The sequence below is a fragment of the Panthera leo genome, chromosome E1 (genome assembly GCF_018350215.1).
Source record: "Panthera leo isolate Ple1 chromosome E1, P.leo_Ple1_pat1.1, whole genome shotgun sequence".
In the NCBI taxonomy this organism is placed as follows: domain Eukaryota; kingdom Metazoa; phylum Chordata; class Mammalia; order Carnivora; family Felidae; genus Panthera; species Panthera leo.
Window position 1 is genome coordinate 43,078,964 of NC_056692.1, and position 22,247 is coordinate 43,101,210.

General features: G+C 48.4%; 2 protein-coding genes across 5 annotated transcripts in view; one reads left to right on the forward strand and one right to left on the reverse strand.

Annotated features, from left to right (window-relative positions):
• The window catches only part of PLEKHM1 (pleckstrin homology and RUN domain containing M1), a 172,605-nt gene that overhangs the window by 117,083 nt on the left and 33,275 nt on the right, over positions 1 to 22,247 (reverse strand). The window lies entirely within an intron of this gene.
• Positions 14,675 to 22,247, forward strand: part of LOC122205880 (integrin beta-3-like) — a 32,867-nt gene continuing 25,294 nt past the window's right edge. The window contains exon 1 of the mRNA XM_042914490.1: positions 14,675 to 14,739. Within this exon, the coding sequence (XP_042770424.1) occupies positions 14,675 to 14,739 (65 nt within the window). The remainder of the gene's footprint in view (positions 14,740 to 22,247) is intronic.

The window sequence follows — 22,247 nt, forward strand, 5'->3', positions numbered from 1 at the left end:
AATGGAAAGTTGCATCTGGGTTTCATTCACATGGTCCCCTGCTTTCTTTTCTTTTTTAATTTTTTTAATGTTTTTATTTATTTTTGAGACAGAGACGGAGTCCGACGCAGTCTCCAGGCTCTGAGCTGTCAGCACAGAGCCTGACGCAGGGCTCGAACTCATGGACTGTGAGATCATGACCTGAGCTGAAGTCGGACGCTTAACAGACTGAGCCACCCAGGAACCCCATCAGGGTAACCGCCTCAGCACCTGAGGAAGATGAAGTAGACCTAGATAACCCCTGGGCTTTCTGGGGTTCTCCACAACATGGATGAATCTCAGATGTGTCACGCTATGTGAAAGAAGGCAGACTTAATGGGCTATGACTTCATTTATATGACGTTCCATTAAAGGTAGGACTGTAAGGACGGGAAACAGATCAGAGGTTGCCAGGAACTAAAGGTGGGGATAGGGTACTGATGACAAAGGAGTTCAAGGGAACCTTTTGGGATGATGGAAATATTCTGTATCTTGATCATGGTGATGGATACTTGATTAAACGTGTGTCACAATTCAAAAAACCATATACCTAAAAAGGATGGATTTTATTGCATGTAAATTACCCTCCAGTAAACCTCACTTTAAAAAGAGTGTTCCTGGAGGGGCATCTGGGTGGCTCAGTCAGTTAAGTGTCTGACTCTTAATATTGGCTCAGGTTACCATCCCAAGGTTATGGGATGGAGCCCCCAGCCAAGCCCCACATTGGGCTCTGTACTGAGCGTGGAGCTTGCTTAAGACTTTCTCTCTCTCTCTCTCTCTCTCTCTCTGCCCCTTCCCTACCTCCTGCCCCCCCTCCTGCTTGTATGTGCACACTCTCTCTCTAAAAAATAAATAAATAATAAAAAGAGTGTTCCCGGAGACACTATGTACATGGGGGAAAAAGGCAGATTTTACACATTTCTTTTGCTGGATAGTTTCACGTTGCAATAAACAGCAGCAGCTTACACAGGAATAGACAGTATCATTCTCCCACTCCCACCTGCATTGGCACTCAGGAACCGAGTTCCTTCAAACACAATGATCTTCCCATCTAGGAACGGGCAGAGCTCAGGGGCAAGGAGGCGAGGCGATGGGGTGAAGTAGCAGGCCAGCTCTGTGGGCAGCAGAGGGGGCTGGCTCAGGCCAAGTGGTTTATCCCTGAAGCTGCTCAGTCACTCCCCCAGTTAATTATCTGTCTGCTGATTCATGAGTTGTGGTTCCTGTGGGCATGCTTCTTGGCTATTTCTGCCAACAGAGGCAGAAGGATTCGCAGGGCTGGGAGGGGATGATAACCAGAGATCCTGAGTGTGGTGGGGAGTTACAGAGGAAGAATTTCTATTAGGAAATTCCAGAGTCATATCCATTTTCCCCCTTCTCACTGTCGCCTCCTTACCCCATCTTATGCTGTCCCCAGGAGATCTCTACCACTCACACGGTTTTGAGGGAGGTAAAGGAGAAAGCTTCCCTCCTGAGTGTCTCCTCCCAGGAGAGAGGGGAAAAAAGCAGACAATCCACAGAGGGTCCCCTGAGAACAGAGGTCTAAGGCACCATAGTGCAGAGATCCAAATGCCCAAAGAATTCATGGTCTCAGCTGTATTCTAAAAATCTCCAGAATGCCCAGATGGAACACTGGAGGCTCCTCTGTGAATCAGTGCAGATATTCAAATACTGGGTTTCTTGCAATGAGGCACATCACCTCCAGATGCCTTTTGCTAGCCTTCCCTAGGTATTTATTTTGGCTGCCAGGGTGCCAGTCACTGGGCCTACAGCACTGAACAAAACAGACATGTCCTTCTCCTCACAGCACCTGAAATCTTGTGAATGTCTTTCACTTTCCTCTTTTCCCAGAGACAGAACTTAAGGTTTTCTAGTATATAAAGCAAATGATGGGCCTCTTTTCTCCTTGGTCTCTTCTGTGGCTTCTTGCTGGGTGAGAGTGGCTGAGATATGCCACACCACCAATGGCGGAATGTCACAAGGGTATGGAATAAGGGACTCCATTGGTCTCACTCTGGGAGCCTGGGTTGCATGCCTGCATGAAGCAGTAATAGTTCTTGTCTCCAACACATGGTAGGTACCATGGATAGGAATAATGGCAATAGTAAACACCATTTGGGGTGCCTGAGTGGCTCAGTCGGTTGCACGTTTGACCCTTGATTCGGCTCAGGTCATAATCCCAGGGTCATGGGATCGAGCCCCACATCCAGACCCGTGTAGGGCTCTGTGCTGATTCTCTCTCTCCCTCTGCCCGATCCCCTACTCACATTCTCTCTCTCTAAAATAATAACTGATAATAATAATAAAATAGTAAATGCCATTTGTTGAATGCTTATTTTGTGCCTTTATCTCATTTAATTGGCATAATCATCGAAGTACTGTTTTCTCCACTTTACAGATGAGGAAACTGAGATTCCCAAGAGATGAAGTAACTTGCCCAAGGTCACACAGCCAATAAGAGGCAAAATCAAGAATTAAACACGCATCTGGCTGGTTTTAAACCATAGCTGTCCCTTTCCCCAGCCAACAAGCCTTCCTGCCATGTCTCTCCAGGCCCTGAAGGTTCCTGCAGAAGCTTCATCTGGAGAGTTTCCAGGATATAAACTCAGAAGAAGAAATTAGCACTTCAGCTCAGAACTAATCAACTTAGATGGTGACAGCAAACAAAACTAGTTGTCCCTCAGGTCTCAGGTTAGAATAAAGACTTAAACTCGGGAAGCCACAAAACCCAATACCTCTTGGGTGAAGCCAGAAAGATCATCTTTGCATGTAAATTCCAAATTTCAATTCTACCCTCAAACGACCTCGCTTCTCCCCATACCAGACTCTCCTATTCTGGGACAGCCTCTCTGTGCCACCACCCAGCTCTTTCTGTGTGTCCCTTCAACACTGTGTGGACCAACAACCCTCTTCCGCTCTCATCCTAACCTCCTGCTTCCCCAGGAATCTGACAACACCTGCAACCCAGCAGCGGGGGATTCAACCCTGGGGTAGGGGATTTAAACGTAATTGAAATTGCTTTTACCAGGAGTCTATTATTTTGGAGGTCTGACTCTAGAGAGCAAGCTCTTAAATACTTCTCCACCCTGGCTCTCAGAAGGAGTCTGGGGCTGGCTCAGCACAACCCATCACAACAGCTGGAATGATCCCAATCAACGACGAATCTGTGAACAGATCTCCCAAAGGATATTTAATGCAAACTTAAGTATGTCAATGTGGTGGTATCCTATATGGATCATTACAACTCTGTAAACCAGATCTACAAAAAAGACCAGGAGGGAGGGGTGGAGGAAGAGACACCAAAATGACAGGTACACTCCTCATCTTCACTAATACTGGCACCTGCACGATGCTAGGCTCTACCTTAGGTTACTTTATTTCCTTCTAAGACTATAAGAATATAATGATTAGACTCAGAAATCATTCAGAAATTCAGAAAGCTGTAGACGTAAAAAGAAAATGTTTTAAGTTCACGGAAGCAGGCAGCCCCACTGCCCTCGTCGACACCAGGCAGCATCTGAACCGCGGCTCTAACACCTCCCAGGACACAAGGCTGGAGATGCGTATTTCTGTCCTATGGTCACCAGGCTGCTCACTGTAGGCTGAAGACATCAGCTGACATGTTTGAGCATCTATCGCATGGGAAGCTTCGGTAAAAACAGCTTAGTCCCCTATAAATGATCTGTAACTCCCCCATCATATCATTCATACAGATTGTGGGGATGGTTTCCTGGGTGTACATTTATCTACAAACTCATCAAGTCATATACATTAAATATATACAGCTTTTTGTATGTCAACCATACACTAAAGTGTTTTTTTTAATATTGTTGCCTTGTCCTGTATAATCTTTTATACACACACACACACACACACACACACACAAGATCTTGAAGGCAGTCATCAAAGTATTTCTGAAGAGCTATCTTTGATATGGACTTATCTCTTTTAAATACCTCCTGCAGGATTTAAATGGTCTTACAAGGAGTACTACTGGTTTCATTAAGAGTACATATATGTACACATGGGTGTCCTCTGCAGAGGAACGCCCTAGCGGACCAGGAGCCAGAGTTCTCCCTGGCAAGGTCACTAGGGCTCCGGAAGGACCACGGGCAGCATCCCTAGACTGTAATCTCTGCCCCTCCACCCGCTCCCCAGGCCCAATGAGGCCGAATCGAATGCTAACCGCCTTGGCATGGTGTGTGCAACAGCAGGAGAGACAAAGCCAGGGATCGAAGCCAGTAACAGGGACCCGTGGTGTGGCTCCTCGCATATACTGGAGGGCGATCCCGGAAGCGGAGGCACTGCTGTAACCCAGGACCCAGGAGGAGGGTGGGAGCCAGAGCCCTCACCCTCCTCCGAACCGCTCCTGCCGGGAGCCACCAAGGAAAAAGAAGAAAAGAAAACTTGGGAGAAAGTGTAACCCAAGGAGAGAGAGGAATGTGCAGGAGCGGGCACACCCGCGCGCGCACACACTCTCATCCCGAGCAGCTACAACCACATCCCTCGACAGCGCGCGGGAACAGCCCCGGGAAGCCGCAGCTCGCCGCGCCCACCCGAGCCAGCCGGCCTCCGCACGCCCCAGACCACCTGCGATGCGCGCCGCCCCGAAGGTGCGCCCGCCACCCCCCGCGCGCGCGCGCGCGCCGAGGCTGCCGGGGGCAGGCGCCCGACTCCCCTAAGGGCTCCGGCGTCCTGGAGGACCCGCCCCTAGGTGGCCTCTGAGCCCTGCTACCGCGGGGTCGGGAAGCTCCCCGGCTGCGGGCTCCGGCGGCCCAGCCTGGCCCCGCGCACTCGGAGCGCAGACGCGTGGGGGCGGCCCGCGGGTTTCCCGGCTCCGAGTCCGCAGACACCGCGGCGGCAGGATGCGCGGCGCGTCCCCGCAGCGCGGGAGCCTCACCCACCTCCGACACCGACGCCCGCCAGCGCCCCCAGCACCAGCACGGCGGCCCAGAGCGGCCGCGCTCGCATCTCGTCCGCCGCCGCCGCCGCCGCCGCCGCCGCCGCCGCCGCCGCCGCCGCCGCCGCCGCCGCCGCCGCCGCCGCGCCCGCCCCACAGCGAGTAGTGGCGCCCGCGGCCATTTTTCCCGCAGCGGGAGGGGAGGGGAGGGGAGCGGACGCGGTGGGTGGGACAAACGGGGCGGGCCGCCGACTCGCGCTTCCTCCCCTCCCGCTCTTTCCTGGACCCTGCGCCGGCAAGGGGGTGGTGGGAAACCTCGGCTCCTCTCCCCCTGCCTGGCCGGGACCCGCCTCGAGAGGCGAGGCTGGGACCGGAGCGGGGTCGTGGGCACGTTCTCCGCAGACATCCTGGTCCCGGGGTCCGCGTCCGGATCCCGGGTATGCTTAGAAAAGCCAGGAGCCTGTGGCCCGTCTCCTGACCCAGTCTCACCTCCTGAGGGCTTTCTCTTTCACCTGAACTCCCAGGCACTTTCCCTCTGTACCTTGAGTTTCATTCATGCACACTTTAATTTGTTTATTTGACAACCTTTTGAATGTTTACTCTATGCCAAGCACCGGTCTAGTCCTTCGTTATTCACTGTTTTTCCCCCTTTGGGTTACTTTGGTTTTCCAGAAAGCCTCTTGACAAGACCGCATCTCAAGCTTGTGTAAGCAATGATGTCCATAAAGGGCCTCTCTCTACAAATACTTGGCTTGCGTATGGAAAGTGATCAACAACGTAGGGCCAATACACTTCCTGCAAACGCAAACTCACAGGCTTTGCAGCTTTATCGTATTTTCCTCCAAGGTTTCCTTCCCACTCTCTGCCTGCCCCCCCCCCCCCCCCCCCCCCCCCCCCCCCCCGCCAATCCCTCCCCTGGGTCTCTGGGTCTTTCCCAAGACCAGAAATCAGCCGGCTCAGAGGGGCAAAACGCCGCGGATGTGAGCAGCAGACCGCCAGGGGCTGGGGCTGGTGCTCCTGACGCAATGGGTAGCTCTAATGACATAAAAACCAAACCTGATGCATCAAAGAGGATATGGAAGTCTCTCCAGCTCCTGGGCTCCCCTAAGGGCTTTCAACCTGCCCCTGGGCTTCCCTAAGCCCTCTCGAGACACGCAAGATACCTGAAACCTGGCCCTGACTCAGCTTTCCAGCCTCATCTCCCACCCTAAGCCCAGGAAATTAACTTGGCATTCTCAGACACTCCATGGCTTTCCATCTGACTGACCTTCCTGAATCTTCCACCTGGAAAATTACACTTCTCTTTCAAAATATCCCCGATGTAATCTCTTCCAGGTAGGCTTGTCTGGGCCCGTTCCTCCAGCCCCACCCTCTGCAGAGGTGGGCACTTCCTCCTCAGACCTCCTAAACATTAGGATACAGCAAAAGAGCAGCACCCATCAGCAGAAATGTCACTAGCAAGTTGAAGGGGACAGAGGAGGAGCCAGCCCACAAAGGGTAGCTGGGCTTCCTGACCCGGGGTTTGAGACACCAGCTGCACATGCCTCTCTCAGCTGGGGAAGAGTCTCTAAACCATGTTCACAGTGCTGTCCTTGCCCTGGCACACAATCCAGATCACACGGCCTGGTCACATGTCTGCCCGCGTATTTACTTATTTGCTCAATTCCCACAATTATAACCAATCTCCCAATCACCCAGGTGTCTCCTCAGCCTAGCTCTGTTGGCACCGGAGGTTCAACAAACCTGCTGTCCCACTCCCCAGCCCCTTCAGCCTGAAAAACTTCCTTTAACAAACCTTGCAGTGAAGGTCTCCTGGCAACAAATATGCTCAATATTCATTCGTTTCCTGCTCGTTTGCAATATTTCTTAGATCTACATTTCTATGTTGACAGCGGTAGGGGAGGTGGTTTTCTTGTACTTTAAAGATGTCGTTCCACTGTTTTCTGGCCTCCACTGTTTCTTATGAGCAGTCAGCCACCCCTAACATTGTGGTTCCCCTGTCTTTTCCCTCTGGTTTTGGTTTTTGTTTATTTGTTTTGAAATCATTTATAGAAAAATTACAAAATACTAAAGACTTCTCTCCAATCCTTCACCCGGTTTCCTCTAATGTCCACATCTTATTACCAAGTCCTAATTATCGGACGCAGGAAATTAACATAGACACAATAGTATTAACGAATCGAGATACAGTATTTGGATTTTGCCAATCTTCCCACTAAGGTCCTTTTTCCAGTCCAGGATCCAACGTGACATCTTCTCAGCCTATTTCTTTCCTCACCTTGACACTTTTGTGTCAATTGTTAGGCCAGTTATTTTACAGTATGTTTCCCGGTTTGGGATGGTCTGATGTTTTCTCATGATTGTATTGAGGGATTCTAGACAGAATACCACAGTAATGATGTACTCGTGGACACGTCATATCAGGTGGTACCTGATGACAGTATGTCTTGTTACTTACAATGTTAACCTCGGTCATTGGTTAACCTCGGTCAATGTTAACCACAATGTTAACCTCGGTCACATGGTTCAGGTGGTGTGTGCCAGACTTCTTCACCATAAAGTTACTGCTTTCCTTTTTGTAATTAATAAATGTTTTGGGGCGCCTGGGTGGCGCAGTCGGTCGAGCGTCCGACTTCAGCCAGGTCATGATCTCGTGGTCCGCGAGTTCGAGCCCCGCGTCAGGCTCTGGGCTGATGGCTCGGAGCCTGGAGCCTGTTTCCGATTCTGTGTCTCCCTCTCTCTCTGCCCCTCCCCCGTTCATGCTCTGTCTCTCTCTGTCCCAAAAATAAAAAAAAAATAAAAAAAAAAAAAAAAAAATAAATGTTTTATGGAAAGACACTTCAATTCTATACAAATATGTTTTTGTTCATACTTTCAATAATTTTAGCACCTGTTAATGGTTCTTGACTGCTATCGGTCCCATGGTGTTTGATTAAGAGTGATCTCTACTTCCTTTTTTTCCTTTCACTGCTAGCAATTGGAGTTCCACAATAAGGAAGAGTTGTCCCTTTTCTCTTATTTTAAAATTTCAATTATTGGGACGCCTGGGTGCTTCAGTCAGTCAAACGACCGACTTCGGCTCAGGTCATGATCTCACAGTTTGTGAGTTCGAGCTCCGCATTGGGCTTTGTGCTGACAGCTCAGAGCCTAAAGCCTGCTTTGGATTCTGTGTCTCTGTCTCTCTCTGCCCCTCTCCCACTCATGCTCTCTCTCTCTCTCAAAAATAAAGATGTTAAAAACATTTTAATAAATAAAATAAAATTTCAGTTATTTACTTATATCAGTATGAATTCGTGGATATTTATTTTATTCCACAAGTCATAATGCAGGGCCATCATTATTTTGTTGCTCAAACTGTCTCAGGATGGTCTCCAGTTGCTTTTAAGTTTTCTCTTTATCTTTGCTTTTTTTACCAGCTTGACTATAAGGCGAATAGGTGTTGTTTTCTTGGTATTTATCCTGCTTTGGGCTGATGAGTCTTTTGAATATGTAAGTGGCTTATTTTTCACCAAATATAGGAACTTTCTTAAAAATATTTTTTTTATTTTGAGAGAGAGAGACACAGAGCGTGTGCATGGGGGAGAAGGGTGGAGGGAGAGGGAGAGAGAATCCTAAGCAGGCTCCACTCTGTCAGCGCAGAGCCCGATGCAGGGCTCAATCTCACCAACCATGAGGTCATGACCTGAGCCAAAATTGAGAGTCTGATGCTTAACCAACTGAGCCACCCAGGCACTCCAATCACCAAATATAGGAACTTTTAAGCTATTATTTCTTCAAATATTTTTTCTGCTCGTTCTCTCTCCTTACCTTCTGAAATTCCAATTACACATATTTTAGATGTCATCTAAATATTTATAATTATTTATATAATTATAAATATTTAGATATTATCCCACAGACTACTGAGGCACTATTCTTTTTTTTTTAATCCCTTTTTTCTTTTTGTTTTTCAGATTAGACTATTGATCTCTCTTTAAGTCTCTCAATTCTATATTTTGCAGTCTCTAATATGCCGCTAAGCCTATCCAGGGAATTTTTCAGACATTGTGTTTTTAAGTTCGAATAATTTCCCTTCACTTCTCTTTCATAGTTTCAGTTTCTCTGCTGAGATTCACCATATCTTCAGTTATTATATCTATGGTTCCTTTTATGTCCTTAAGCATGTTTATAATCCTTTAAAAATGCCTGTCTGCTCATTCTGACTCCTCTCAGGGACTGTTCTACTTGATTGCTTTTTTTAAAAACTGTGGGTCCCAATTTCCTGCTTCTTCAAATATATAGTAATATTAGACTGCATACTACACATTGTAGATGATTCATTTTAGAGTTTATGTGATCTTCCCTTGAAGAGCGTTGAGTGTCGTCCTATTAGGCATTTAAATTACTGGCAAATAATCTTGACGCAGTCAAGCTTGGTTTTATTCGTTTACAAGACTAGTCTTTTATATACATTTTTAATTTTGAGTCGTTTTTATTTTTGACTATAGAACACGGTCCTTACTCCTAAAGCGTGTAGACCTCCTGTATCATCTAGGGACCCAAGTTGTTCAGTGAGGTCTCTGCACTCCGACTGAGCTGAAACTCCAACGTCTCTAGGCGATGTGCAACTTCTGTTCAGCTCCCAGCTGCCTTCTGCTAAGACTTCCAGAACCTCACCGTGTACATGTGCTGCTTCTCCCTCATCCAAAGACCCCGGAGGACACCCATGCAGACTTCTGGGGGCGCCTCTCCAGTCAGCCACTACCACTCTAAGAACCTTCCCCACAGATGACAGCCCCTCAGCAGCCTCCAGCTCTAAGCTGTGCTCTTGGGTGAGACCGCCATGCACTTCTTAGGTTCACTTCCTCGCAATGCCATCCAGACAGTCCCCCCAAGCAGAAAGTGGGGCAGCCGTAGGGCTCACCGCACGTGTTTCCCTTCCCTCGGTGGTTTTAGTTCGGCGTCCAAAGCAGCTCCTCAAACATTTTGTCTAAATGTATTTGTTTAACATGGGAGAGAGAGCCCCATACCACTTTGTCAGAGTCAGAAGCAGAAGTTCTGCGATTATGAGTTTTTTCACGCTCACCTCTCCATCGCTGCTGAACAATGAGCTCCTGGAGAGCGGGAACTGTAGTTCGTTATCTTTACATCGCCCAGTAGGACCTCAGCATGTAAGAGAATCTCTTCTATTTTTTTTTTCTTACTTTCTTAGCAACTAATTTTAACTACTAATTACTTTCTACTAATTTCTTAACTAATTTTCATAAAATATTGGGGCGCCTGGGGGGCTCAGTCGGTTAAGCGCCCGACTTCGGCTCAGGTCATGATCTTGTGGTCCATGAGTTCCAGCCCCGCGTCGAGCTCTGTGCTGACAGCTCAGAACCTGGAGCCTGTTTCAGATTCTGTGTCCCCCCCCCCCCCTTCTCTCTCCACCCCTCCCCTGCTCGTGCTCTGTCTCTTAAAAATAAACAAATGTTAAAAATTTTAATTAAATAAATAAATAATGAAATAAAATATTAATTGAGCAACAATGGTGGACACAGAGCGTCCATTCTGCGGTCTTCTTGAGAGTCTGTGGATGGAGGGGAGGGGTGTTGAAGGCATGACATGTAGATCTTCTCCAAGACTTTTGCCCCTTTAAGAGGCAAAAATCATGTTATCTGGCCCCTTGCCTGACCATAGCTGAGCTGACACCAAACTAGGGATCCTTTACCTGTGCTCTCACCAGTTATCTGCCCCACTGGGGAAGCCCCACCCCTGTTCAGATCTTCATTGGAGGAACCAGGTTTTGGCCATTTCCTAGACCTCTTGCCTTAAAAGTCATGCTTGCCTTAAAAGTCATACTAGTTACGTGATCTTGAAAAAGTCCAAATCTTCTCTATAGTCATTTCCTGTATCTGTAAAAAATAACCCATCTGGTCCCTGCCCTTTTCCTCACCACCAATCCCACTCTAACTCTAACCCCCGCCCTTCAACACACACACATCGTTATGAGGTTCTATGAGACCATGGATGTGAAAGCCCTTTGGACTCTGAAAAGCACAGAGGAATATGTAATTATTATTGTTACTATTTGTGGAAAGACTGTAGATCTCTCAATGCAAATCCATTCCTGTAGTTAAGGAGACAAAGTGTGGAGTCGCAAATTGGCTCAGAATCTTCTCCTCCTACACATTTGGCAGAGGTCCTTCTGTCCATTGAGAAAAGGCTGACCTAGCTGTTCCTTTGGCCTGAAGGAAAATGGACTTTTTAGAGTCCAAAATGACTAAAACTGGTATAGCTTGGAATGTCTAGACTCCGGGGAGCTCTCTGAGAAAGTACTCCTAGATTTTATCAGGATAGTTGGGGAGAGAGGAGCTCAGCCTTGGCATTTTACATTCATTCCCTAGCACATATCAAGTACCTGCTATGTTCCAGGTCCTTCTCGAGATACAGTAGCAAAGAACACCAGGGGCCCGCCCTCCTGGGGCTTGAGCCCAGTTGGGCCCAAGACAATCAACTTCTGTCTTGGGGTGCATCCTCTCATGAACCAGGACTATCTCTGCTGAGAAAAAAAAAAGTGAGAGCCGAGGACTTTGCATCCCAGCTCAGCATACAAGGTACCACCTGGCCAAGACTCAAGGATTCAGGCTCTATGCCCATAGAAGGCATAGCGTAACTGCTTACACTCCATCTGAAACCAATTCAGGCCCTTTCCCCAACCAACCCTGAAGCCAGGGTAACACCATGTTCTGATAACAGAGCTGCTGCTTGGCTTCTGGCACCCAATTCCTGTTTTGTGTCTTTCTAAATCCCCAGTCATTGAGTCTCTGCTCCAGTGAATACAAGCTTGCAGCTGGGCTCCAGACACATGTCTTAGCCCTTTCAGGCTCTCCTTACTCCCCCTCTTTTTTTTTTTTTTTAATTTTTTTTTTTAATGTTTATTTTATTTTTGAGACAGAGAGAAACAGAGCATGAACAGGGAAGGGTCAGAGAGAGAGGAAGACAGAGAATCGGAAGCAGGCTCCAGGCTCTGAGCTCTCAGCACAGAGCCCGACGCGGGGCTTGAACTCACGGACTGCGAGATCATGACCTGAGCCGAAGTCGGTCGCTCAACCGACTGAGCCACTCAGGCGCCCCTCCTTACTCCCCCTCTTAAGAGAGAGTAATGTCAGGATTGAACTCACCATAGTCCGGTGGCCAGGATTCAAAAACTAGCTCTGCCATTTGTTAGTAACCTGGGGCAAGTTACTTAACTTCACTCGGCCTCAGTTTCCTCATCTGCAAGATGGGAGTTAGATGGGAAAAAAATTAACGTAAGACAGCACAGTCACTGGCATGTAGTATAAGTAGTCAATAAATGTGAGTTAGCTTTTCCACCTTAGGATCAACTCATCTCTGCTGGATTCCTAGTCAAAATCCCCAGATTCTGCCTAGAAGTCAAGACACCCATCTGCTTCTTCATTGCTCCTATCGCTAGACCCCTGGGCAATGTTGGCCCAGTTAAGGTGGGAGGACATTATAGGCTATGGGTGAGGCTGTTGCTGGTCAAACTGAGCATCCTCTGACAGCTCCTAGGTCAGATTCCCTGCCCCTGTACCGATCCATGGGTGATCTTTGGCACATATACAATAGTACATTGCATATATACCCTCCTCTTTTTGTATACCTCCTTCTTTACAAATATTGATCATCTTCCTTAATCCTCATAATAACCGCATAATAACTTTTAACAGAGGCAGAAAGTAAGGCTTGGAGGGATAAAGAGGCAATTAGTAGCAGTAGTAGTCAAGGCACCCGGGTGGAAGGTAGTAAAGCTAGAACGAAGAACAGGTTGATCTGGGGTGCCTGGGTGGCTCAGTCGGTGGAGCATCTGACTTTGGCTCAGGTCATGATCTCACAGTTTGTGAGTTTGAGCCCCGCACTGGGCTCTGTGCTGACAGCTCAGAGCCTGGAGCCTGCTTTGAATCCTGTATCTCTCTCTCTTTCTGCCCCTCTCCCACTCATGCTCTGTCCTCTCTCTCTCTCTTTCTCTCTCTCTCTCTCTCTCTCAAAAATAAATGAACATTACAAAAAAAAAAAAAACAAAAACCGGTTGACCTGATTCTACAACCCATTGTCTCCCTCACACTAAGTGTGGGTACAGGATGGCAGACACCCCCAAATGTTTCAGGTGGGCATTGCCATGTTAATGGGAGAAATTCCTATTGGAATACAACATTCTCGCGCTGCCCACTTCTGAGATAAAACTGGGAAGTCTACAAAGAAACAGTTACCCGTAGGGTCTCTGCAGTCCAGGTCAAGCCCAGGAAGTCTACGCAAGGGAATTATGGCCCATGGAGGCACCCAAGGCCTTTTTCCACCAGAAAAGCCTTCTCCCTACCCTCCCACCCCCTAGGACTGCTCTATTTCCAGGTCCTGACCACTTCCTGTCTTGACAATTATAAGAAGTTCTCAGCCATGCCCGGCTGACTTCTGAGATACGGCAGCCACACCGGAAAAACCTGGGCACTAGACCAAGGTCTGGGCCGAACAGAGGGCCCCTGGGATTCAGCTTTTCCCTGAAAGGATGACAAAGAGTGGGATGATGGTGAGCTGGGAGTGTGATCAGCAGTATGGCTCACTTCCCCATGGCTCTTGTTGTTTCCAACCCAGTAAGACCTGCGGTCCTAGGCCCTGACCTGGAAGCCACGAGGCCTGAGGAACTGAGGAAGGTGTGGAAGGGGAGAGTCATGCCTCCTTCACCCTCACCAGGACCCCTGGCAGGAGAACACCACCACTTCTCTGGCCCTCCCTCCCCCCACTCTCCTCTCCACCCCTCTTGCTCCATTCTCCTCCCCTCAGGGGCTCACACTTGTGACCACCCCAAGGGCCTTATTCCCCATCCCTCGCTAGTTTCTCCCAACCACCTTTCATCTGTCCTCCTGATCCTGTTTCTTTGGTCCTTCCCTAGGAGCTTGCACCCTCACCCCCAACCCTTAAATGCTCAGCGGAACTTGTACGTGATCAAATCTTCAACTGAAACCATCCTACTTTAATGAAGGCCCTGTTCTTTCTGGAGCTTTCCTTTGCCCGGATCACAAAATGTGATGTTTCCTCTTGCCTCAGAACTGTTACTGGGCAATCCACTGAATAAGGCAAGATGACAGAGTGGTAACAACTTCATAGCCAACATTTATTAAGGGTTTATTTTGTTGTTGTTTTTCAAAGCTTATTTATTTTTGAGACAGAGAGAGACAGAGCACGAGCAGGGGTGGAGCAGAGAGAGAGGGAGACATAGAATCCAAAGGAGGTTCCAGGCTCCAAGCTGTCAGCACAGAGCCCGACGTAGCGCTCGAACCCACGAATCGTGAGACCATGACCTGAGCCGAAGTCGGACGCTTAACCAGCTGAGCCACCCGGGCGCCCCAATTGAGGGCAATTTTATTATGTCACAGCCACTGTGCTAAATGCTTCATACATGTTACCTTGTAAAATCCTCACAGAACCCCTCAGCGAGATGAGTATTGTTTTTATCCCCATTTCTCAGATGAGGACAATAAAGTACAGAAAGGAACAGTCCACTCGCCCAAGCTCATTCATTGATAAACCATAGTCCTCAGCGTCAAACCCTGGCATTCCAACTCCCAAGCCCAAACATTCAATTAACAAGCTACACCCAGGACCCTTCAATGCCTACGCCCGCCAAAAGTGGTTGATAATGGACATTTGGGACACTCTGGCAGGGACCATGGGTGCCCTTTGAGGCAAGAGGACAGAACTTTCAAAGTCCCTCAAAAACTAATTGGAGTGTGGCAACACATGGAGGACAAGCACATGACAAACTCGCCGAAGATTCAAGAAACGAGCTACGCGGGCTCTAAGCCGTAAGTCCCAGCCCTATCTATCTGCAGCAATTTTTAATTGTATTTCTTATCGAGATAGAAAAAAAAAAAAAGGCAAATAAATGCTGGAGTGATTGTGTATCAGGACTACTCCTAACAAGTCCAAACCTGCAGGAAAAAAGAAATTTAGTAACCTATCCACCCAAGCAGCAGATCTTATCACACCAGTGACTCACTGCCTCTCCGACTCTGCCCTGGAATACTCTCTTCCTGTCCCATCTCCCCCACCCAGCAACCCTCAAATTCAGCTCAACCAGACGCCTCAGATGCTACAAAGAAAGGGACAGGGTCACCGGGGAGGTGTCCCCTCCTCTCACTTTCTCAACTGGAGCCCAGAGTAGCATTCCCCGGTTCCTTCGAGGTCTGCTCCCTGGGAAGGGTCTCTGGTCACTTCCTTATTCCAAATCACCTTGGTATTTTGCAGTTTGTAGCCTTGGTTTGTTTGTTTGTTTGTTTGTTTGTTTGTTTGTTTGTTTTAACCTGCTGGCAGGTTTGTATATGCAAAGCTGTGGGGTGAAGGACTCAGGGGTGGGGAAGGGGGATCCAAGGAAGGCAAGGAGACTATAGCTAGAAACTCAACCCAGGCTTAGGCAGTAAACGGATGCGGGTCTGATTCCTGAAGTTTCTGCTCGCTCTCTAAGTGCTCTTGTGATACTTAGTCTCTATCAGCCTCAGTTTCCTCATTTGTAGAATGGGGATAATCATGCCTGCCCCAGGAAGAGTACTGGAAAGAAGAAATGGGGCACCTGGGTGGCTCAGTCGGTTAAGCGTCTGACTCTTGATTTTGGCTCAGGTCAGGAGCTCATGGTTTGCGAGATCGAGCCCTGCCTCAGGGTCTGTGCAGACAGCACAGAGCCTCCTTGGGATTCTCTCTCTCTCTCTTTCTCTCTCTCTCTCTCTGTCTGACAGCTCACAGCCTGGAGCCTGCTTCAGATTCTGTGTCTCTGTCTCTCTCTGCCCCTCCTCCACGTGCACTCTGTCTCTCTCTCTCTCTCTCTCTCAAAAATAATTAAACTTTTTTAAAAAAAATCTTAATTAAAAAAAAAAAAACAGTAAATGAACATTGCATGGAAAGCACAGAAGAGAATTAGCACAGGATAGGTATGCAGTAAAGGCAATTGTATTCTAATGAACATTATTTCTTCTCCATTTGTTTGCAAGGTATTTTTATTATTTTGGTATATTTATTACTTTTATCATTATTTTATTATTCCCAAAAGAATAGTAGCTCTTGAGTGCACTTGCCATGGTGAGCACTGGGTGATATATGGAATTGTTGAATCAGTATCTTGTACACCTGAAACCAATATAACACCATATGATAACTATACTGGAATTAATTTTTTTTTTTTTTAAAGAAGAATTGTTCTTCCATTTTCCTTCTTTTGCTGGAGTTGTTCCCTCTTCCTAGAATATTCTTCTCCCCTATAGAGCTAATAGTTACTGAATCCTTCAAACAGTGACAGACAGTGTTTTAAGTGTTTTACATGTATTCATTCACTAATCCATCTCCTAATAACCAAATGAGGTCAGTACTACTGTTATCTCCATTTTGTAGATTGGGAAATTGAGGCTCAGAGAGGTTGAGAAACTTGCTGGAGGTCACACCGCTCCTGAGCATAGACCCATTGTGACCCTGAGACTATACTCTTTTTTTTTTTTTTAATGTTTATTCATTTTTGAGAGGGAGAGCATGCGCAGGGGAGGGGCAGAGAGAGAGGGAGACAGAGGATCCGAAGCGGGCTCTGCGCTGACAGCCACACGCCCGATGCGGGGCTCGAACTCACAAACCATGAGATCATGACCTGAGCTGAAGTCGGACATTCAACCGACTGAGTGACCCAAGTGCTTGGGATCTACTCCCTTGAGATTCTACTCTTAACCCACTGCTCTACCGCTTCTGTGGGTGTGGATCAACCCCCCCCTCCCCCACCTCTACTCTTTCAATGTCAGCTCCTCCTCCTCCAACGAGCTTTCTGTGATCTCCTAACTGGAAATAAGCCTGCTTCTCCCTCTCAAGCTCCCCCCCCACTTCTTTGCGAGTATCAGTCTTACAAGCCTTTGTCTTCTGCTTGATGTTTTCGTGTTTGTGCACAAAACATGTCTTAGCTTACCCATCAGTCTCGATATTCCTTGAGGGCAAGGACCAGATTCTATTCAATTTCCTAAACAACAAAGTCCTGGCACCATGCCAGCTTTTTCAGTACAAGAGACTAGACCCTGGCAAACTGTCACAAAGACGAAATTCTAAGGCAAACGAAAAGTTGCAGTACCAGCAGTAAAACGCATGAAGTCGGTGTGGAATTCTTCACATTCCAACTGGTAACCGCGCTGTCAACGCTGGATGTTTAGCCCTGGCTTCTCCATAGCATGTAGGGCACAGAGGAGCTGAGTTCAGACAGTGAGCCTGGGTTGGGATGGAATGGGAGAAGGGGTGGTAGGGCCCAGGGGGCTACCTTTAAATCTCCTTTGAAGCCTGAGGGTCAGGAGGCTGAGGGAGCCCTGAGACCAGCCCAGCCAGATGTGCAGTTCCCGGTCCTCAAAGGCTGGGACCAAAGTCTCACGTGCCACAGAGAAAACTGAGACGCAGACAACCCCAAGCCCCTATCTCCACACTGACTGTGGCCCTTAGTTGCCAGAGGCACCAGATAAGATTCATATAAACACAGAATGACTAAGTTCTTGTAGAAATTGCACATACTGTCTTGGGGATGACCAAAAATTTATGAGATGGGATTCATCTCCATTTGACAATGGACTCTGTCTAAGAAAAATGAAACTGGTAGGAGAGTAGGCATGAGAATACTGCCCACCAAGAAGACTCACATCCACAGGGAACCCACTGTCTGGAAGCCCAGAGGAGGCCATCGAATGTGATAAGGGAAGAGAAGTGACGGTAGAAATTCAACGAGCTCCAGCTGGGAGGGGGGCAGTGGTGCACACCCACGTGGGTCCAGCTTGGTAGGAACATTTAGTCAGCTCAAAGGGGGGCCACAGAGGAAGTGGAATTGCCTCTTTAAACCTAAGTGTGACTCAGGGATGTCTGGGAGAGAGGCAGAAGTGAAGAGAGTCCTTCGAGAAGGGGGTGAGCTATCTTAGAGGTCATGGTAGTCTGGAAGGAACTCTGGCCACACCAGATGCAATGTCAGAACAATGAGGGAAAAGATAAACAGAATCCCACAAAGACTGTGAAACAATGGTTATTAACCTTTTCTGGTTCTCTGACCCCTTTGAAAATATGATGAAAAGTATAAATCTTCTTGGAAAAAGAGCATGAATATGCCCACAAGGGCCTTTTATGGTTAAATCTCTGTTCCTAGCACCAGCGGAATGGATGGTATTCAAAAGCAAATCACAAACAACTAAATAAGGAAAAAGGTGGGGAAGGAGCTCCAAAGAGGCCGATGGAGCTGAGGAAAGAGGTTCTGAGGGTTCTTATCCGTAAAGGTGGAAGGAGGGGCAGCTGAGGGCTGATTGTGAACATAAACTTGGGGCATGGGGCTGTGAGCAATAAGGCCAAGAAGGCATAAGTCCTAAATGAGGAAATTTTTTTAATGTTAGAATCAATAAGAATATGATGTGCATATGTTCAGAGCAAGAAGAACGGGAAGAGTACAGTCCTTTGTGCTGGCAGTTTTGACCTCAATTACATCTTTTCTGTCCAGAAGATTAATTTCCAGACTCTAAAGTGTGCAAGTAGGGCGCCTGGGTGGCTCAGTCGGTTAAGCGTCCGACTTCGGCTCAGGTCATGATCTCGCCGTTTGTGAGTTCAAGCCTTGTGTTGGGCTCTGTGCTGACAGCTCAGAGCCTGGAGCCTGCCTTCGGATTCTGTGTCTCCCTCTCTCTACCCCTCCCCCACTCATGTCTGTCTCTCTCAAAAATAAACATTAAAAAAAAATTAAGTGTGCAAGTACACTGCTAAGAGAGAACTGAGCCCCAGATAGAACAAGTTAGAAAGCAACTGGCCACGTTAAATGGATTCAAGGATTTGGGCCTGGAACAAGCACCTGCTGGTAGGCCCTCAGCTGAGGAAAGAAGAAATGCCAACTTCTGTCATGGGGAATGTTCTTACATCTTTTCTGGGTTACTTTGGAAGACAAAGCCAGGACCATTTGATAGAAATCTCAGAAGTGTAAATATCAGATTCTTACTAAGAAGAATATTAGAGTTTCTCTCAAATGGAATGGGTTACCTTGAGAGGTGGCGAGTCCCACATCACGGTAAGTATTCGAGTGAACAATGGGTAGTCATGTTACACAGCTCTGATGGAAGGGTTTGAACTAGAGGTCTCTTCCCAGCCTGGAAGTCTATAATTCTGTGGTTCTACAAGGTTAGGGGAGAAAAGAAAGTACTTTCCCAGTTTACCTTTAGATTGTTTTTATATGTCTTCTCTACCTCTGAATTGGTGCACATCACTCCAGAGTGTGGTCCCTGCTCACCCCTCTATCTCTCTTCCATTCTGCTCGCCTCTCGTCCCATTCTCCAGTTCTTTTTCTCCCTGTCCTTTCATTCTTCCCTATTTCTTTTTACCAAGTCCTAAAAGACAGAGACTGGTTCTAGTTGGTGGAGATCCAAGCTTGCCACACCTCTTGGGAAACCCTCCCTGACTACATCTCCTCTGAGCTCCCACTGCTCTGTGGGATCCCAAGCCTCTCCTTTGATACATAGACTTATACTGCCTGGTGTCCTTTCTTCTATTTCGTCTTTTAACGTAGTTTAACTATTCACAGGCAGGTTGTTTGTCCTCCAAGAGAGCTTAAACTCAAAACTTTGTTTTGTTTTGTTAATCTCCCAAAGCACCTACTACGGTGCACTCCATAGTTCTTCTGAGTGAATGCTTTCTACCACTGAAAGTTCTAGAACCACAATGACTATGAAAAGAGAGCAAATGGACTAAAACTGAATAGCAAGAAGTTTGTCGAGTTCTAAATGGTCAGTATCAGAAAGCTGCAAGGGATTAACGATGAGCTCATCATCCTCCTCATTTTGCAACCTGTGGGACTGAAGACGAGCACGGAAGCGACTTAGGAGCCGACTGGACGTGTCCGGGATAGTGTCCTCCCTTTGACCCCTCATTGCAAAATTTTGTGGGGTTACTGAAGCAAGCTGGCTAATAGTTGTGAGTCTTTGCAAGTGAATAAACCCCCCATTTTCCTGAAGGCATAGTGATGGACTGAGTGACTTCTTAGGGTTCCTTCCAGCCCAGCCTGAGAATTCCTCTTCCTCCGCTTCTCGGGTCCAGCTGTGCGATCACACCTGGGCGCCCAGCGGAAACATGCCGCTGCAATTCTGCCATCTAGCGGTGTGAGGCGGGTATTGCACCACTGGCAGTCTCCACCAACACACCTTCCACCTGAAAGCCCTGGTAACCAAGGACGTTTTACAGACCGCCACCCAGGCACGTGATGTCACTACGCGAAATGCTGCTCTCGGGTGATTACACTCCACTGGAAGTCTCCAGGGTCTCCTCTAGCTCTGATATCTTGGGTTCCAACTTGACAGCTGTGTTAAGGAGACTAAATTGTGGCCATCGATAATTAGCACAGACCTCTGGCAGCGGGGAAAGCTGGGGGTGCGGGGCGGGGGGGCAGCCTGACTTGGGTCTTGAAGGGTGGGAATCATTTGCGCAGAAAGAAGAGCACGCATCAGGAGGGAGGAATGAGATGGATCAAGAGGACGTGGAGGCGAGGAGGGAGACGAGGAGGAGGAGGAGGAGGGAGACGGGGAGGAGGAGGGAGACGAGGAGGAGGAGGGAGATGAGGAGGAGGAGGAGGAGGAGGGAGACGAGGAGGAGGAGAAGGAGGGAGACAGGGAGGAGGAGGAGGGAGACGAGGAGGAGGAGGAGGAGGGAGACGAGAGGAGGAGGAGGAGGAGGGAGACGAGGAGGAGGAGGAGGAGGAGGAGGGAGACGGAGAAGAGGAGGAGGGAGACGGGGAGGAAGAGGAGGGAGACGGGGAGGAGGAGGAGGAGGGAGACGGGAGGAGGAGGGAGACGAGGAGGAGGAGGGAGACGAGGAGGAGGAGGGAGACGAGGAGGAGGAGGGAGACAAGGAGGAGGAGGAGGGAGATGAGGAGGAGGAGGGAGACTAGGAGGAGGAGGAGGGAGACAAGGAGGAGGAGGAGGAGGGAGACGAGGAGGAGGAGGAGGAGGAAGGGAGGAGGAGGAGGAAGCAGAATGGGGGAGCTAACTGAGGGGAAAGAGGTCAGCTGGCCACAGCAAGTGGTGTCCCTAGGAGCATAGGGCCAAATAAAGGAAGAAACTGACAGAAAAGTTTGGGAGTGACCAGTAGCTTTTAGGGAGGTTTTGGAAGTCCTAATTGAGGAAGCAACTTGATGAAAATGGCGTTCTGGGAATATTAATATTATACCATGCTACAGCCTTCGACTGCAGCAGGGAAATTAAGAGACTAAAGAATAGAGCTTGTCATTCTCTGTCATGTCTTAAAAATCTTAACAGGGATAAGGACTCTTATCTCGCAGGCTGCTATGAGAAAAAGTGAAGTGCTTAGCACAGCGCCCAGCACATAGTAGGTGTTCGCTAAGTTGATAATGCTCTTTATCGTCATCTCTCTGAAATTTGCCTGTGGCCTCAGCAGACCCCATTCCGTAATCACCTTGGCCCTAGTGACTGCCTTCCCCATTTTGTCTCCAGGGGGCAGGACAGGCTCTGGGCTTAGGAGCCAGGACGCACACAATGACCTTTGGACGGGCAGTGGTGAAGGGGCAGAGCAGGGGAGAGTGTAAGCAGGAACCTTCCCTAAATCTCCTCCCTGTGTCCTGCTTTGGTTCATCCCCTCTGATGGTGGGAACTTTCAGTGAAGCTGCCCATCCTCTCTGAGCTGGAGCAGGAAGCTTCCTCTGCAGCATCTGTCCGCAGGGCTCGGGTGGTGAGGAAGCTACACCAGGGTCTGTGTTTACTGTCCCAGGCGCTGGGAGATGGGAAGTCTGGCCTGTGGGCACATCCAGTCGCCTTCATCCTTCCACAAAAGCAGCTGTTCCGTGTGCCATCACTGGCCGTCACCCCACGGGGACGATGGCATTGCTAGCCCCAGGCCGGAGCCCTCCTCCCATCTGCACAGGATCTGGGATGGCCCTTCCCCCAACCTTCATTCGACCTCCTTGAAGGGCCACCCTCTTAGGTCAACAGTCGGCCCCCCCTCAGGGTGGTGGAAGGGACCACAGTGGGCTCAGTCCTATTCCTATAGAGTATATGGTCTGCTACAGAACTGAATTATGTTCCCAAATTCGGTTCCCAAATTGAATTCCCCAAATTCGTATGTTGAAGCCCCAGCTTGCTACTCTCAGTGTGAAGGTATTTGGAGGTGGGGCCTTTGATAACCATGTTTGGGCAAAGTCACGATTGTAGAGCCCTCATATGGGGTTAGCCTCTGCCTCTCTTCTTCTCTCCCTCTCCTTCTCTCCCCACTTTTTCTCCTCTCTAGGGATACGACAGGAAGACAGGAAGAGAGTCCTCACCAACCCAAGCAGACT